The sequence below is a fragment of the Anser brachyrhynchus genome, assembly GCF_964034855.1.
Source record: "Anser brachyrhynchus genome assembly, chromosome: Z".
Taxonomy (NCBI): Eukaryota; Metazoa; Chordata; class Aves; order Anseriformes; family Anatidae; genus Anser; species Anser brachyrhynchus.
Window position 1 is genome coordinate 8178103 of NC_137697.1, and position 18168 is coordinate 8196270.

The window sequence follows — 18168 nt, forward strand, 5'->3', positions numbered from 1 at the left end:
TGCTTAATCATCTGAGACTCAGTATTGAGTGGTAGCATTGCCTCACAGTATGTGTGTTTTTCAGTTTCTGTTCTGAATTCTAACCAGAAACAGGTGCTAGACTAGAGCTAACATTTAATACAACCCTTTAAATGCCTCTCAGGCATTGAGTACAAACTGTGTTGTTGTTTCGTTTTGTTTTGTTTTTTACAGACATGCTTTTATTGCACCTCATCCTTTGTTAACGCAGGCATAGCCAGGATAGGATAGGCTAGGCTAGGCTAGGCTAGGATAGGATAGGATAGGATAGGATAGGGTAGGAAAGTTCAGTTGGAAGGAACCTTCAAAGATCTTCCAGTCCAACTGCGTAGATCAGATTTTCTGATACTGGTACTTAAAATATTTCTTCATTCTCAAATATTGAGAATATGTACTAGCATATTGAAAAACTGTCAAATGACTCTGAATGTGGAGTGATGCTTTAACTTAAAATGCATCTGTTTCATCATAGAAACATAGAACAGCTTGGGTTGGAAGGGATCTTAAAGATCATCTAGTTCCAACATCCCTGCCATAGGCAGGGATGCCACCCACTAGATCAGGTTGCCCAGGGCTTTGTCCAACCTGATCTTGAACACCTCCGGGGAGGTGTTCATCCACAGCTTTCATGGTATTTTAATGAATCTTTTTTTTTTTTTTTTTTTTTAATAATCATTTGCTAGTCTGTCACTTTTTTTTTTCTTTTTTTTCTTCCTAAAAGATTTTTTTCCTTATGGGTTAATCACATTTCCTACATGGGTAAATGTATAGTGTATTAGATCAATATAGTATGTTTTGTTTCAACTCAAGTATCTGAACACATTATGTTGAATATTCAGCATCGCATAGGAAGAAGGAGACAAAATGAAATAATGGCCAGGATTCAAGCAGCCATTATACAGGTTCCAAAGCCACGACCAAACCACACAATAAAAGCTATTGAAGCCCAAAAATTGCTAAAGAAGAAAAGAGAAGCAGAGGTAACTATCATCTATATTTCATTAATGGTAATTATATGAACTGGGAAAACATTATTTTCTGGGAGCATTTACACGTATGAATACTGTACTTGTGCCATCTAAAGCTGCTGATACAACTCTTGAAATTATATAGTGGACTCAATGTGAACTGGGCAAAATATGAGTGATTCAACATTTGTTACATAGGAAAAATTGTTTTGAAGGAAGAGAAAGTTCTTATTGCATAAATAAATAGATAGATGCTTTTAAATGTAGAGTATCCAAACAGAGTTGCTTGAATAACTACTAGGGATAAATTTAAGCTAGTAAAAGCAGAACATAGCCCACAATATCTTATTTCAAAATCCCTGAATAGTGGGAATTATACGAACTAGTAGAGTCCTATGCAAACTGTAATTATTCTGCAGAATGGACAGCTGCAAAAATTTAGGATTTTGTCTGAACATAGGTATAGATAGGAAAAAGGGAAAAAGTAAATAGAAACAAAAAGTAGGAGAAGGAAACAGTCTTGCCTTTCATCTTGATTTAGTTGACTTAATGTAGGCTTAATGTATTTTCAGTGTAAACTTTTTTTGTGGTACTAACAGGAAGCATAAATCATTTCCTAGTATTTACTCTGTGAAAAAATAGTTGAAGCTTCATTAAGACAGTTTGTGAAGAGAAAAACATTACATTTTATGTTATTTCTTTAGGACACTTACAAGGAAATTAACAAGTTTGAGAAGTCTATTGCAGGAAATCTCTCTGCCGTACACAGCCAAGTCTCTGATAGGTAATATCTGGATATTAGATTGTTAAGCTTAGACAGTACCTTGGGCACCTTAGGTGCCTACTATCTATGGAGACAGCTACTTGAAGGAAATATAATGTCTTGCTTAGTTTAAACTGTGATTCTCCTTTGAGTGACTGTCTATATGTCTGCTAGCATTACAAGTATTCCCGCTCCAGCTGTTAGCATTTTTACCTAGTGTTTTTATAATTGTGTTAGGGATGGATCAGCCTTCCCTCTCTCCTTTTTGCAATATATGCAGCAACAGAGGACACACAGTATATCTCTTTTTTTCTGTTTACTTCAGTCATTGAGTCTGTAGTTTTGGTTAGACTTGCAGAAAGAAGAGAGTGGTGGTGGATGTATATACATGGCACCACATTTCAAAGAAAAGTAACTTTTCTCCTTAATTATGCTTTATAGGCAACTAATATAGAGGGAGATGTTGATTTATTTGTGAATAATTATAAGCAATAAGCATTCTGTCACCTTTAGTGATATGTATACAAAATTTAGAAGAGGTGGCACTCATGCATGCTGCTGTGGATACTTCTGTGTGAAAACTACGTCTGATTAATAACTGCAAAATTGTGCTCAGAGTGTTTGGTTATATATAAAGAGTAAACTATGTTTTATATTCTGCAATCCTAATTTCTTGTTTCTGCAGAATTCTTTCTGCAGAAAGGTTTCTGTATTAAATATTGGCAAATGAGCTAATTGACAGTTGGCTTACGTAAAGTCTGGAGCTCTCTGGACTCAGTGGTGATTGTGGGGTATAAGGGTAGCCACAAGAAGTAGCCACAATGCTCATGAACATTGCTGCCCAAGATAATTCTGTGCACTTGTCAGACTTGCATACAACTTCACAGTGATCTATATGAAAACACCTCTGAAAAACATAGGTCCCGTAAAGTCAATAACTTTTTCTTTTTAATCTTTTTAATCAGTGATATACAAGAATCATTGCAAACACAGAAGTTGCAAGTACCAACCCTAGAAACCACAGCACAGACAGCAACTGAGCTATTAAATATTTATTCAGATGATGAATATGTAAGAAAAATTCAAAAACGTTTGGAGGAAGATATGTTTGCTAGAGAACAACGAGAAAAAAGACGACGAAAAATGCTGGTGGAACAGTTAATAGCACACGAAGCACAGGAGGTAAGAGAAGTACATAACCCATGCACAATTAGTAACCTAAATATATACTTACAAAGTAACACTAGTTTTTGAGGGCTGAATGAAATTTGGAGAGGAGAAAGGGAGATATATACATTTTATCTCTGAAAATAACTTTTATGCATTGTTATTCGTTGAAAATTATGGAAGGTTTTCTATTCTTTCTCACCACTTTTATGTCATACTTCATCCTTATAAATCATAAAGGCTGAAATGAAAGCAGCAGAGCTAAGATGATTAAAAACCAGTTGAAGGCCTGCCTGCTATTTTCCCCGAAAAGAATGAAAAAAAAGGTGACCTTTAAACTATCAAAATGCATACTGGGTCTGAAGAAGGTAGTAATTAAAAACCAACAAATGTGACAGTTGAAAATCTATATTTGCAATAGTGTAACATAAGTTATTTATATCTAGACTGGAGTAATTTAAAAATGGTTGTGCAGGGTAGTATGAAGAAGCAAAATACTTATTTTGCAGATCAGAGCTTTGATTTTTGAAGTGTTATGGAATAGAAAGTGTGTCTTGGGAGGATGTCTCTGTTGTGTCCAAAAATGGTTGTTGCAGGTTGTTCCATTTGAATTTTGTCTTGAAAGCATAAAGCTTTTCAGATTCCTCCTCAGACACTCTTTTTTCAAAAAGTAGCTCTTAGATTATTGACTTCACACATCTTCTCTGTAAGAAATGATGGCATCAAACATATCCTTGTAACTTACTGGAGAGTTTCTGTAATTTCTAGTTATCTTTTATCTTAGTATTATTACATTTTGAGTCCTTAGCTTAGATCAAGTACATTGAACCCACTGTAGCTGAGCCTGTCTCCTCAGCCATGTCATAATAACAGCACTGAAGATGCATGGCACCGCTTAAAAGAAAAATTATTAATTATATATATATTTTAAAGCACTGGCATATATTGTCTGGAGAGGTTGTTGAAGTTGTTAAGAAAAATGTACGTTTATTGGGGTAGGCATTTAGAATGACTTCTCAATATTTCTCCCAGGTCTGTATTCTGCGGGAAACTAAGGATATCTCTAGTGGCTTAGACTAAGAGTGTATATCTATCCACACATGCTGTATTTGAGCTCTCACTCAGAGTGATTCTGTATAACGTTCTTGTTGATATGCATAGATCGTGAATAAGTTTTGCAACCCAGCTGTCTGAAATCTCTGTAGTTTCAAACCTTCCATCATCAATTGCAGCCCCAGTATACCCCAGTAGCCTGGACCAATGGTTCCGATAGCCATGGTTATCAGCTGATGGCCGTGTGGCATCAGCAGCCATTATTGGCATGTTTGGTAGAGACAGCAGCACTAAGCCAACAAAGCCAGCCAGTGCTATCCAGGTCAGATGGCTGGTCCACCTGCAGCCGCAGAACAAACCTTGCCAGTTCAAGATGGAGGAGTTTCTGTAGTGTTCTTCTAATCAGACTTTCTCCAGTGTGGCTACAAAGCAAGGCAAAAGTAACAATAACTTCCCAGGAAATAATCTTTGGTGTAGGGACAATAAAGGGACTGCAGGGATTAGAAGGAAAGACAAGTGATCAGTTGACCAAAACAATAGCCTGACCAGATAAAAGAACCTATTTAGTGCCACTTTTGTTTTGAATTATCAGGGGAAGAAGTTACTGGTTGGAATTCTGTGAGAGTTCAGAAATTAGATGTTGCTTGATTTAAGGAAGTATGAAATAAGTGAAGATATATATATATATATTTAAGATTGAAAACATTATACAAAGTAGTTGAAAATTAGTATCTCCCTGCATTAGATACAGAACTAAAATGGGTTTGCAAGCTGAAATCATGGCTTTCTTGTAGTCATTAGGCTTTATGCTTATAGTGCATAAAACTTGAAGACAGGCCATAGAATCATCTAGAATCAAACGAATTGCATGTTTTCAGAATGCGTTAATGTGTTTTATGACCATATCTATAAACGTCTACTAAAAGAACCTTTTTCCAGTTTTTGAATCTTGGCACACTGAAAACTGTAGTATAAGTCTGAGTCCAGGAGTAAACATACTTTAAAATTACATGGCACTCCTCTATGTGGAGCATGTGGTGACGCCAGTCAGATTTTCACAGGCAGAAAATAGAAGTGTTTGACAGTAACATAGTTTCATCCCAGTTGAATCTTTGATCTGCACCGTTTCAACAAAATATTTGTTCTAACTACTCATTTTTAAATGGTGTTTAGATTTTCTCCCTGTGGAATTTTAAAAGCTATCAGAAAGTTACATTCCTTCTTTTACTGCATTGCTTTAATGAATATAGAAGACATCTGAACAGATTTACTCTTCAAAAGGCAGTGCTATTGGATAATTTTATTACCCAAAGTATATCAAATGACATGTAGCATGAATATGAAAATACAAAGTGCATCTAAAATTGTTAATGTTGCATTGTTTTCCATTTTAGAGTTGTATGTGTGGTGATAATTCTGTACACAGAAACATAATGTACAAAGAGTATGCTATAAATTAGATCCTCATTTAGTGATAAGCTTTGCAGGGAGATGATCTTGCATGTGGGTGAAGCCCTCTGGAATTAAAGCCTGAGATGACCACATGATAGTTTCTTTGCCATTAAAACTATACTACCCTGTCATGAGATACTGTGCCGGGAAAAAGCACATTTTGGCTAAAATAAGCAAAACTTTGAGGGATTTTATATCAGCTTAATCTTTTCAAATCACCAGTATTTAATTGGAATGTAGTTTTTCCAGCAGTTGCAAAGACAACAGAACCTAAAAATATGGAACGAGATTTTCTTGAAAAATATTGGCTTCTCCCTAATATCAACATCAAAGATTTCAATGTATTTGAAGGTTGTTGTTCTTATTATTGCAATTAAAATAGTTAAATAACTTATTTAAATAGTTAAATAGTTATTAGTCTCCTCAGGGCTCTTTCAATGCATTCTCCACCCAGCCTGTATTTGTGCTTGGGATTGCCCCAGCCCAAATGCAGCACCTTGCACTTGGCCTTGCTGAACTTCATGAGGCTCACACAGACCCACCTCTCCAGCCTGTCCAGGTCCCTCTGGATGGCAACCCTTCCCTCCAGGTATTCATAGATTGCTAATCTATGATCTAGACCTCTTTGTAGAATCTGCTATTTCTTTCATAATGGCATGATTATACTTAGTGAAGTTTGAATTTTCATTTATAGGTGAATTTATATAGTGTGTTCTGCCCTCTCTCCATCACAGGGAGCTGATGAAAAATAAACCACATTAGAAGAAAATAAAAGACGTGATACTTTTTATTTATTTATTTTTATAATACTATTAAGTGGTTTTACCCTATTTCTCTGTTCTTAGGAAAATTAATTTGAACTCTTCAGATCAATTCCCAACTTATGTCCTTAAATCTGAACCTATATTTTATAGCAGTTTTTCTGCATCTGAATCAAAAGTCGAGGGAATCAGAAGTTTCCTCTAAGGTTCTCCTTTAGGAGTGATATTTGGCAATAGGGCTTGAAAGGCAAGTTGATGCTTTTGATTAGAACTCAGAAATAGTTCTGGACTGTGAAGGCCATGGGGCAAAACTTTAGGTTATGTTAAGCTTTAGATACCAAGCACAGAAAAGAGGAAGTATAGTAGTGGGAAGATATTCGTATGTTCTGTCAAGAACTTTGAAAAGTAACAGTGCACAGCCTTCCAACTGTCTGCATACTCTGACCATGCTTCAAGCAATGGTTCAGAATGATTTTTTGTATAATATTGAGTAAGGTATTCTATATATGATGCTTTGTCATAGTGAGAATGCTGAAACTGTTACCTAGAAGTCTTGTATCTTCCTCTGGTTGGAATGCTTTCCTATATTCCCAGTCTCCTGAATGGAGGAGATATTTACCTGAATCCTGAGAAAAAAGGATGAAGTTCAAAACCGTAGAAGGATAGACTTATTCAACAGGTTCAGTGGAGCATGGCTGAGAATGGGGACTGGTAAAGAACAAGGACAGATAAGGGAAATAACGACCAATGTAATTCAGGGAAGGGATATATCTTTACATTCAGAAGGAATTATTTGAAATATGTTTTGCACACAGGCTTTATCCAAGTTAAAATTGAGTTAATCTGAACAAATGTATTTTTCACTCGGTATATCTGTTAAGACAAATTTAGAATTCATTTGAATAGTTCTACAATTCTTGTATATTTAACAAAGGTAGTATTCATAAATAGATGGGTTGTTCTGGACGTGTATATCAAATTAGCAAGTGAATGTTGTTATATAACTCCATTCATATTTCCCATATGAGACAGTGATGAGTTGTCTATGAAATCGTTTATAAGCAGTTCTTAATGCTATTTTTTTATATGTACATACATTTTAGGAGGCTTACCGAGAGGAGCAACTTATTTACAGACTAATGAGACAGTCTCAGCAGGAGCGGAGGATTGCTGTTCAACTCATGCATGTTCGACATGAGAAAGAGGTGTTAAGGCAAAACAGAATTTACAGGGAAAAACAGTATGAAGATAGGCGACTGAAAGAGTTCCAGAAAGCTCTTGATAGAGAGGCAGTAAGTGATTATTTACTCACCGAGTCACTGTAGGAATGTTGCAGTACCTATCTGTGGAATTTGTATTGTCAACTGTTAGAATTTAGGCTTTTTCTAGGGTGATCCAAAGATGAATATATCACTTTTAAATATGTTTAATGTTGCGGCTCAGTTAACGGACAGAACTGAGCAAGTTAAAGTCTCATTTTGTTCTTTTCTTACAAAGTAATTTTAACTTTTTAGAGAAACATCTCTATATGCTGAGGTCAAAAGACAGTCTTGTAGAGACAAAATGACAGAAGACAGTTACAGAAAAACTTGTCTTAAGAATTATGTTTTTCATGTCCTTTAGGTGTAATATGCTACCATTCATTTTTGAAAAATGCCGTAATAAGGAATTTCAATCATGCGTGCTAATTTCTACCTTGGATCTTGGAGTAGATTAATAAATTAAAAGAATTCATAATCCTGTGGGAAATTGCCAAGTGCTATGCCCACAGCAGGCTGTAATGTAGCAGTAGGAATGTTACTTTGCTCCTGCCAAAAACAATTAACAGCTCTAAATCCATCAATGCAGCTGGACTCCTATGTAATCAGCAGCCATAGCTATTGACTGCAGTGTTTCTGTAAGAACACTCTTGGCCAAAAGGAGCACACTGTCACAGGAGCTGCTGATATTTCTCTACAATGACCAGAAATCCTTCTCAAAGGTCAAACAGCATCAATAATCTCAAATTATTTGTATATCAGAATCTGATAAATTAAGTCGCTAGTCACATATTGTAAATGAGTATTCCATCATAGTTTTCAGTGAAACTAAGCCTTTACCAATGCATCTGCATTGTTCCTCAGGAAGAGCAGACAATGTCATTTCACGTTTCCATGCCTCCCAGGCACCGAGTACATTCTTAATTTGTTTGTCATGAAAGAAGTGATATATTTCTCCTTTATTTTGTTATATTTTATCAGTTAAAAAGCAAACAAACTGGGACTTATAGAATCAAGTTTTTAGAAGTTTTTAGATTTTTGTATGTGTCAATGTTTGCTGTCTTTCCAGCTCTGGTGTAACTCTGTTTTCATTTATTTGTTTAAATGAGCAAGTTCTTTTTCTTAATCCATGGTCATGCACTTCTGCAGTTTCATTTTCTTTGCAATCTCAAATGTACTGTTCAAAAAAATTCTAGGCTCTTGCAAAACAAGAAAAAATTGATTGTGAAGAACAAACTATCAAAGAAAGAGAACGTCATGAGAAAATTGCTGTTGGAAGAGCTCAGGCTCGTTATAAAAAGCATTATTCTATATGTTGGGAAGTGATCGACCAAATCATTGACTTGTCAACAAAAGTAGGAGAATATCGAATATTGACAAACAAGTGAGTATGTTAGCTGTCAGGCAAAACTAACAGGTGTGAGGTAGTTGTTAGGCTTAATGATTCATTCTGCTTTAAGCACCAGTCATGTCTTATGTGGATCTTCAGGTATCTTACAGGACAGCTTGAATTACTTTACATAAGAAAATTATGATATTCCTTTCATGTGAGTATTCACTGATGTGTAATACAAGGTGAAATAGGGCTAAAGCCCTAGTGTAATTCCTTGAAAACTCAAACAACTTGAATCCTTAGCAAAGATTCACTAGTTCTACAGCTTGTGGAAATACTGACTTACCTTTTATATGAAGCAATTCCTTTGTTTAAAAGTTAGAAACTGAATGCTGCTCATCTCACGGTAGGTTGCTCCACTAGCTGAGTGTTTCCCCACAGTAATATAAAGAGGATGAATTTCCTAATACATATCAACCTGCCTGGACAGTCCTGAAAGTAGCAACTTGGTCCAAAGTCTGGGTCCTGCATGCTGTGATCCCCTCTTCTGACATGCCACAAATCTGCAGGGCTTCTGAGAATGTCCTAAAAAGGCAGCAATCTCCACATGCCTTTGCTGTAGTAGTGTTTCCAAAGCCACAGAGCAGGACTTTGGATTCTCTGTTGCTCTAGTTCTCTCATTAGTATTCAGTGATTAGACAGTGGGGGGCGTGTGATTAGAAAGTATGCCAAAAACTTCCTTGCCTTTTGATGTAATTGTAGGCTAAATAATAAAGCCATATACATATGAAATATGTATGTCTATGTTTCAGGGAAATCATATAAATTTTGGCCCAGTGGGTACTGGATAAAATAGTCAGTCTAGACACAGTTTAGTTATGATTTCCTTGTCTGATACAGTTTATTCCAGAATAAGCCAGTGTCATATTTGCTTGTACCGAGTACTTAACAATATGTACAGATACCTGAAATATCTTTGCAAAATATGCATATTAAGATTGTATCTTTGTTACTGCCACTACCTATATGTTTTGTCAGTGTTTCTGCACACTTCATTGAAAAGGGTGCATACAGTATGTATTCAATTATTTTTTAACCACGCATGTAGTTTACTTAATGTTATAGCCCTTATCTACAAGCATTAATTAAAAAAAAAAAAAGTCAAAAAAAAAGCTCTAAACTGATGTAATCCTAGAACATTCTGAGCATTTGTCAAATTTAAGCTGGTTTTATATGGTTTGTTTAGCACTCATAGATGTCAGAGTCCTATTTGTATTTTAGCAATAACAATAATTGCTTAATAACTTGGTACTATATGCAGTTTATCTTGTTTCATGTGAATATTGTTCCTTTCTGAAAGAAAGAAAAAGAAAAAAAAAAAGAGTTTAATTACTTACATAATTCTGAATGAATTTTAGATTCCAGGAAAAATTATATTGATTTTTGGGGAGGGGAGGCCTTACCCCATAAAAGAGAAGAGTATTTTGAAACAGGGAAATGAAGTTGTAGCAAAACTGTTACCACACATCTCTGCTAGACAAATACTGTGTGATGAAACACTTCTGAAGATACCAAAACCTACAAGGGCCTACTGGTGTCATACAAGTAGCCACACACAGTGACTATTTTTATGGTTTCCCCCTGACAAGCTGTAGTAATTACAGAAAATATTATAAGCCATACCTACTCTAGCATATCCCTATTTCATGATTGTAATTCTTGTAAATTTGGGTCCACTATTTTCAAACACCTAACTCTTAATTTTTGGCTTGGAACTCATTCAATTTTTTTGTTTGTTTGTTTTCTAAGCAGCAAAATTCCATTGAAACTGATGTGTGATTGGAAGGAATTTTTTTTTAATGGAAAACCAATATATGAACAAGCCTCAGTTCAGCCTTTGCCAAATGAACGAAGCCCAGAACAACTTCTAGAAATGAATAAAATGAATCTGTTAGATGAAAAAGATTATGGTGAATACAAGGTATATCAAACTGATAAGACATAATGGAATATAATACACGTTGATTGTTCATAATCATAAACATTTTGTTGTGATGTTACATTTTGTTCTTTCAGTAGTTTCTGATATCAGAATTTGATATGTATTTTCTTTGTGTTACATGAGATTCTATATGAAATACATGGCTATATTTTATGTTAGTAGCACTGGACAGCTGATACAATTTTAAAACAGTTATAATTTCATGCTTATATATAACATTGATTATATTTCTCTCCTGAGTTCATAGAACCAACAAGTAAATTGCAATGCAATGAATTTTAGTCAACTGGCATGTGAAAGTGTGGTTAATGCTACCATATTTAAAATTAAAGAGGAAGTAGACAGCAAAAGCAAGTGAAAAGAAATAGTGTCTGTTACAAAACATGGTAGACTTAATTCTAGCAATTTTGAATGAAAGCTTTCTAACAAGATTTATTGGTTTGGGTGGTCTCTTTATTTTCATATGGCAGCGTTTTTAAACATTGTTATAAATGGCTGATGTTTTTGTTAACATTCTGTTAGGATACAAGGTACCTTAAATCTTTTCCTCAACTTTAGGGTACACTATGTAATTTCAAAAGTGAAAGATGAAGGATGAATGTTGCCCTGTTATAATTAAAAAGTATTGTACAATATTTTCCAAATTACAATGTAACTGATGCTTTTCTTTGGGGGAAAAAAACACACCAGTATTTTCAAATAATCTGTTTAACTATAATATGTCAAATTCATTACAAATAACCTGTCTTTTACTGTCTCGGAAATTATAACTACAATATACATGTCCTTTTACCCACCTCCTGAACAAATTGGTACATTTTTTTTGCAATGAGTCTAAATGTTTTTTAGGAGTTCGTGGTGAATGCCTGGCAGTTCAGTTTATTTTGTTTTCAATCTTAATATGTGCTTTTCTGATTAATTTATTTGTAAGTTACTTGTTCAGGCCATATCCAATCATGTGATGAAATTCATGATCATTCTCTTTAGGTGGAAAAAAAGAAAAAGCAAATATTCAAGACCAAAAGGGAGGACATACAGGACAGATAGGGAGGAAACAGTTACTGGGGAACACTAATGAAAAACGAAGTTTTTCAGTCATAATATTGTTTGTATTACAGAGTCTCGGTAGTCTTTCAATATAGGGGCACTGAAGATAGCAAACATTTAAACATTTAGTTTAAAGCATTTTTTTCATTACCAGCCTGTTTCAAATGCACATTCACATCTTTTTTTCCAGTCTTATGCCTTTCTGAATGAGTGTTCATCAAAAGCTGATATCATACGACATGTGTAAAACTATAGGCACCAATACTTACTTAAGTCACCTGAAAACCTAAGTGAACAGCTAATTCCTTCAGTGTATTTCATCTAAACAAAAGTGTATTGGCAGGGCATTCTGGTAAAATTTATGCTGATTTTCTTCACCACAGAGGAAAAAGCGTGGCACAAGCAACTTGGCATCTCTCAAAAACAATAAGTTTATATTAAGAATGCTGACTAAAAGAAACACGTATGATAAAATAAAAGAAGAAAATAAAGCGCTATCAGTATGTTGTGCATTCTACATTAGACTGAGCTTGGAAATGTTTGGAAACTATCACGTGATCAGTTGTGGCTAATCACTTCATAAGTTAATAAAATTCCTCCAAAGCAAACATAACAGTAGGCACTGTACAAAATACCAAATAATTTGCAGTTACCTTTGAGGGTGTTGACTGGCAGTTGTATAACTCTGGCCTGAATACCTGAAACCTTGTTTCTAACAGGTAAGCTACTTTAACCAAAGACAAATACAATCTAGCAATCTTTTAGATTGGAAAGAAAAAGACAAGAAATTTGAAAGGTGATTACTTCAAATAAGAAACTCATTCCTCTTGGAATTCATTTTTTCTACAGGTTTGATAGAATTTAAAACAGTTGATCCATCTTTTCTCATAATTTTAAAGAGAATGATTCAGATAGAACAAGGATTTGATTTTTTTAAGCATATCTTTTCCAATACATATTAAAAAGTACATTCTCTGAGATAGGTTAGAGGGGGGTATTTTGCAACTCAAAAATATTTGTTTTTACTGATTAAAAGGTTGCATTTTAATTTATAGTAATAACAGATTATATGGTGTTAGTTTACCTAATGCATATATGTTCAAATTCATCACTGATCTAGTTCTGTTAGTAGACAGTATGCTATAGCAATACATAATTTATAATAGAATCATAAAATCATAGAATGGCATAGGTTGGAAGAGTCCTTAGGGATCATCTAACTCCAACCCCCCTGCCATAGGCAGGGATGCCACCCACTGGATCAGGTTGCCCAGGGCCCCATCAAACCTGGTCTTGAACACCTCCAGGGATGGGGCAGCCACAGCTTCTCTGGGCAACCCATTCCAGTGCCTCACTACCCTTACAGTGAAGACCTTCTTCCTAATGTCTAATCTAAATCTATCCTCTTTTAGTTTAAGACCATTCCCCCTTGTCCTATCTTTATCTATCCAAGTAAAGAGTCCTCCTTCCTTTTGGTAAGACCCTTTTAAGTATTGAAAGGCCTCAGTGAGGTCTCCCCAGAGCCTTCCCGTCTCAAGGCTGAACATCCCCAGCTCTCTCAGCCTTCCTTCATAGGAGAGGTGCTCCAGCCCTAAAGTAAATAGCAAAGTCAGGAAAAAAAGAAAAAAAAAAAAACTAGAACATGAATTTAAAACATTGTATTGTATTTCACTAGAACTGTGAATGAAACTAGATGCTGCTGTAGATGTAATTAAATATTTAATTTATAGAATTAGACAATAGTTTACATTGAAAGGGATGCGGTCGTCATTTACTTCAACATCTTTGCTCAAAGCAGGTCCAACTTCTAAATCAGATAAAGTTGCTCAGTGCCTTGGCTGGTCAGCTTTCAAATATTTCCAAGGATAGAAATTCCACAGACTCTCTGTGCAACCTACTCCTGTGCTTAACCACCCTCATTGTGAACATTATTTTCCCTCATTTTTTTCTGTGTTGAAATTTCCTTACTGAAACATTTGACTTTGCCTTACAACCCTTTATTGTGCACCCCAAATGAGATGACAAGCCAAAATCTAATTGGGAATAATACTAGTCCACATATCTTCCAGACAGCTGTTTATTACCCTTCAGTTAAATCATAAGTGAAACAAGACTAGTATTATCCTGCATACTAGAATGTTGTCTTTTAGCTTGTTATAGCATAAACTGCACATGTACTTCATCGTTACTTTCCTAGCCTTATAAAATGCAATAACACAGCAGCAAAAAAATATGTTCAGTTCTTCTGACTATATCCTTCCATTCATATTTCTCCCACTGCAATTGTCAGTAAGAGACAACCTCATTAAGCTGTATGCTTGTAATTCATACCACTGATAAATTTATACTGATCTCAGTGCAGATGAACTGGAATTTTCTACTCAGTATTTCCTTTCTTTTCTGATTCATTAAATTCGGCAGGGGAGGGGGAAAGTTGTTAGGGTTTGAGGGGTGTTGTTTGTGTGTCTATTGACTGCATATTAGGCAGATAACTGTATTTGAGATCTTTCTCTGTACATATTTTCAAAGATTTCAGTGTGATACTGAGCAATAATGTTGCCCATTTTTTAGAACGCTGAATGGTAGGATAATGGACTTATATTCCACAAATATGCTACTGATTCATTCTGTCATATTGGTGAAATGACTTTTCATGCTTATGACATTTAAAAAACGAATCTAGCAATCTGTAAAAATGGTCGTAGGAGTACTTGTCTCTCAACTAAGTATTAGTGAATATTAATAAAAATGCTTAGAGATACTGACAGTTATTGATTTTAACAAGGCTCTATTCTAAAAATATTTTATTTTTTAGTACTGTTTATATTTGGTTATTGTATATTTGTTTATATAATGGAATATATAGAAAGATGAAAGACAAGGCATATTGACAAATTGTTTCATAATTTGTCATTTATACAGAGTATGACAGGGGAATGGTGCCTAACTGAAGATAACAGTGAATACAAACCTCCTCGTAATAATAACATATTGGGTCATGTACTTCGTAGACTGATGGAGATTTTCTATCCTCCAAAACCCAAATCTTCACTACCTGTATTTCCTTCTTTTCCTATTAAGGGATGCATTTTGGGAAAACTTTTTAGTGGAAAAACTACCTGTGTAAAGTTTCTTGAAAAAGGTAGAGTTCAGGTTTTTGTTTGTTTGTTTGTTTTTTTACCTGAATTTCTTTAAAATATTTAATTGTTTTTAAATCCAACTCTTAGAATGACATTTGTTTGGGCAAGGCCTTGCATTACTAATCCTTGAAACTCACATGCATCCATATTTTCTAGGAGTTCCTTGTAAGTCATTCATTCATTATCTTCCAAAATAAGATAAAAACACATGAACTTTCATAAAGTGTTGTTATAGTATTACTTCTGCATTTCTGGAGAATTTAAAAATGATTTTGAGTTCTCTGAGGATTTTTTCTATAGAAGAGACTAGCAGACATCTGTGTGATTGTGGCAATTTGCTGTATAGTGGTCACAGAGCAAAGACAGTGGAAACAACTTGCATCAAAAGCCCAAACAAAAGGAACTATGCATTGCTTTGCATGTACTAGACTTTTGCATGTCTTCTCATCATTAATTTAATTTCAATAGTGGTCTGTGTCTATGTATGCTCAGCTCAAACTGTAAAACTATCTAATTTTTTCTTATATTAGTTTGCAATATTCAGGTACTATCTGTTGATACTCTGGTTCAGAAGGCCATCCAAGCTTTTCTTAAAAATGAAATGAAATGTGAACACAGCGTAATTTCACAGGAAGCAGAGAATTCTGTGAAACAAAATGAGGTAAGCATTTTTATTAATTTTTGTTTTGGGTACCACAGGGAAAAGAGAGTGACGTGTAAGGAAAAAAGCATATTGTTTCAACTTCTTACTCATTTCAGACTTAGTTCTAAGTTTTGACTTAGAAGACTTCAAGACATATTCAATTCAGAGGTTTGGTTTTCTGCAGCATGTAGTTTCCTTTCTCATCATTTCTTTTCTTAATTGATACAAGGTCCAGAGGAACATGTCAAAATCATCACTACTGAAAGTTCTAACAGAAACATTTATCAATGGAACCAAAGGTGTGTGTGTGTGTATTATTTAATTATAATTTATTACTCTTATCTTGTTAAATTTAAATGGAAGTTAGCCTTTCAGTTATCCATGTCTGAGTTTTAACCGTAGTTTCCATTATGAATTTACTGTTTCCACACATTTGTAGTGTCTGAGAGCAGCAAGTTCAGGCTGCTCCACAAAGGAGGCTGAGCTAGGAGATGAGGACAAAAATAAGTTAGGCAGGGCCAACACTTTGCCAACAAAAAGTGAGGATATTGACTGAAGTCCGGGTCAGGACCAGGTCCAGAGACAGTGTGAACCTCAGTCTGGCGATAAGTCTGCTGATGAAGTAAGTCTTGAGTCAAATCAGAAACTCAAGTCCACGGATATGGATCAGGGTCAGAATCAAAGAGATAGAATAGAGAGTGCTGATGTGGCTATCACACAGCTGTAATGTATCACAGACAAAGTCCAGGATGAGAGCTTCATCTTAAAAACACCTTCCAAAGGAAGGTGTTGAGGGTTGAAGGTGGAAGGGAGCTCTGGAAGTCACATAGTCCATTGTTTCTCCTTAAAGCAGGGTCACTATTGCAGGTTGTTCATGACCGTGTCCATTTGGGTTTTGAACATCAGTAAGGAAGGAAACTCCACAACCTCACTGTGCAACATGTTCCAATGTTCCATAACCTTTAGAGTTAATATTTTATTGTTTAAATGGAATTTCATGTGTTTCAGTTTGTGTTCATTTACTTGGCATCACTGAGAAGTTTCTGGCTTGGTCTTTACTTCCCCCCCATCAGGTATTTATGAGCATTGACAAGATTCCACTCAGGCCTTCTGTCCCCAGGCTGAACAATCCCAGCTTTCTCAGACTCTCCTTGTATGTCAGATATTCTGTGACCTTAATAATTCTTACGGCATTTTGCTTGACCTTCTCCAATATATCCAGGTCATTCTTGTACTTGGAAGCCCAGAACTGGACACAGCATTCCAGATACGGTCTCACCAGGGCTGAGTAGAGCTCAAGTTCATCCTGATGGCAACATTCTTCTTAACATAGTCCAGGATGCTGTCAGCCTTCTTTGCTGCAAGGGCACATGGCTGGCTCAGAGTCAGCTTGTTGCCCTCAAGGGCCCCTAGGCCTCTTCTCTGCACAGCTGCTTTCAAGACAGTTGACCTCCAGTTTAAATTGATGCATGAGACTTTCCTTCCCATATACAGGACTTTGCATTTCCCTTTGCTGAACTTCATGAGATTTTTGACAGCCCTTTTCTCCAACCCATCAAGGTCCCTGTGAATGGCAACCACAACCACCTGAGATACAGAATCATAGAATGGTTTAGTTTGGACGGGACCTTAAAGATCATCTAGTTCCAACTGCCCTGGCATGGGCAGGAATACTTTTCGCTAGATCAAGTTCCCAAAGCCCTGTTCAACCTGAATGCTTCCAGGGATAGGGCATCCACGGCTTCACTGGGCAAACTGTTCCAGTGCCTCACCACCCTCATGGGAAAGGACTGCTTCCTTCTATCTAATCTAAACCAACTATCTTTTAGTATAAAACTATTACCCCTTGTCCTATCACTCCACTCCCTGACAAAGAATCCCTCTCCAGCTTTCCTGAAGGTCCCCTTTAAGTACTGGAAGACCACTATAACGTCTCCCTGAGCCTTCTTCTCTCTAGGCTAGATAACCCTATCTCTCTCAGCCTGTCTTCATACAGGAGGTTCTCCAGCCCTTTGATCATCTTCATGGCCCTCCTTGTACTAATACATCCTTGTCCTTCTTGTGTTGGGGATCTGAAAGCAGCACTCTAGGTGGGGTCTCACGAGAGGAGAATAGAGGGGGAGAATCACCTCTCTCAACCACCTCCCTCAATGTGCTGGCTATGTTTCTTTTGATGCAGCCTGGGATATGGTTGACTTTCTAGGCTGCAAGTGCACATTGCCGTCTCATGTTGAGCTTCTCATCAACCAGCACCCCCAGGTTCTTCTCCTTGGAGCTGCTCTCCATGCATTCTCCTCCCAGCCTGTGTTTGTGCTTTGGATTGCTCTAGTCCAGATGCAGAACCTTGCCCTTGGCCTTGCTGAACTTCATGAGGTCTGCACAGGCTCACCTCTCCAGCCTGTCCAGGTCCCTCTGGATGATATCTCTTCCCTCCAGCATGTTGACTGCACCACAAAGCTTTGTGTCGTCTTTGTGCAGACTTGATGAGAGTGCACTCAATCACTCTGACAAAGATATTAAAAAATACTAGTCCCAGTACTGACCCCATAGGAACACCACTCA

The 18168-nt window shown here is 36.2% G+C and overlaps 1 protein-coding gene across 5 annotated transcripts in view; it reads left to right on the plus strand.

Annotated features, from left to right (window-relative positions):
• The window catches only part of SPEF2 (sperm flagellar 2), a 68495-nt gene that overhangs the window by 12580 nt on the left and 37747 nt on the right, over nt 1-18168 (plus strand). For 4 of the 5 annotated variants that reach the window (XM_080572552.1, XM_080572554.1, XM_080572555.1 and 1 more), the window contains exons 5-13: nt 858-998; nt 1691-1770; nt 2715-2931; nt 7286-7474; nt 8638-8825; nt 10587-10755; nt 14746-14965; nt 15494-15624; nt 15836-15905. In XM_080572552.1, coding sequence (XP_080428678.1) covers nt 858-998; nt 1691-1770; nt 2715-2931; nt 7286-7474; nt 8638-8825; nt 10587-10755; nt 14746-14965; nt 15494-15624; nt 15836-15905 — 1405 coding nt within the window. The remainder of the gene's footprint in view (nt 1-857; nt 999-1690; nt 1771-2714; nt 2932-7285; nt 7475-8637; nt 8826-10586; nt 10756-14745; nt 14966-15493; nt 15625-15835; nt 15906-18168) is intronic. The other variant, XM_080572553.1, reaches the window with a different exon arrangement.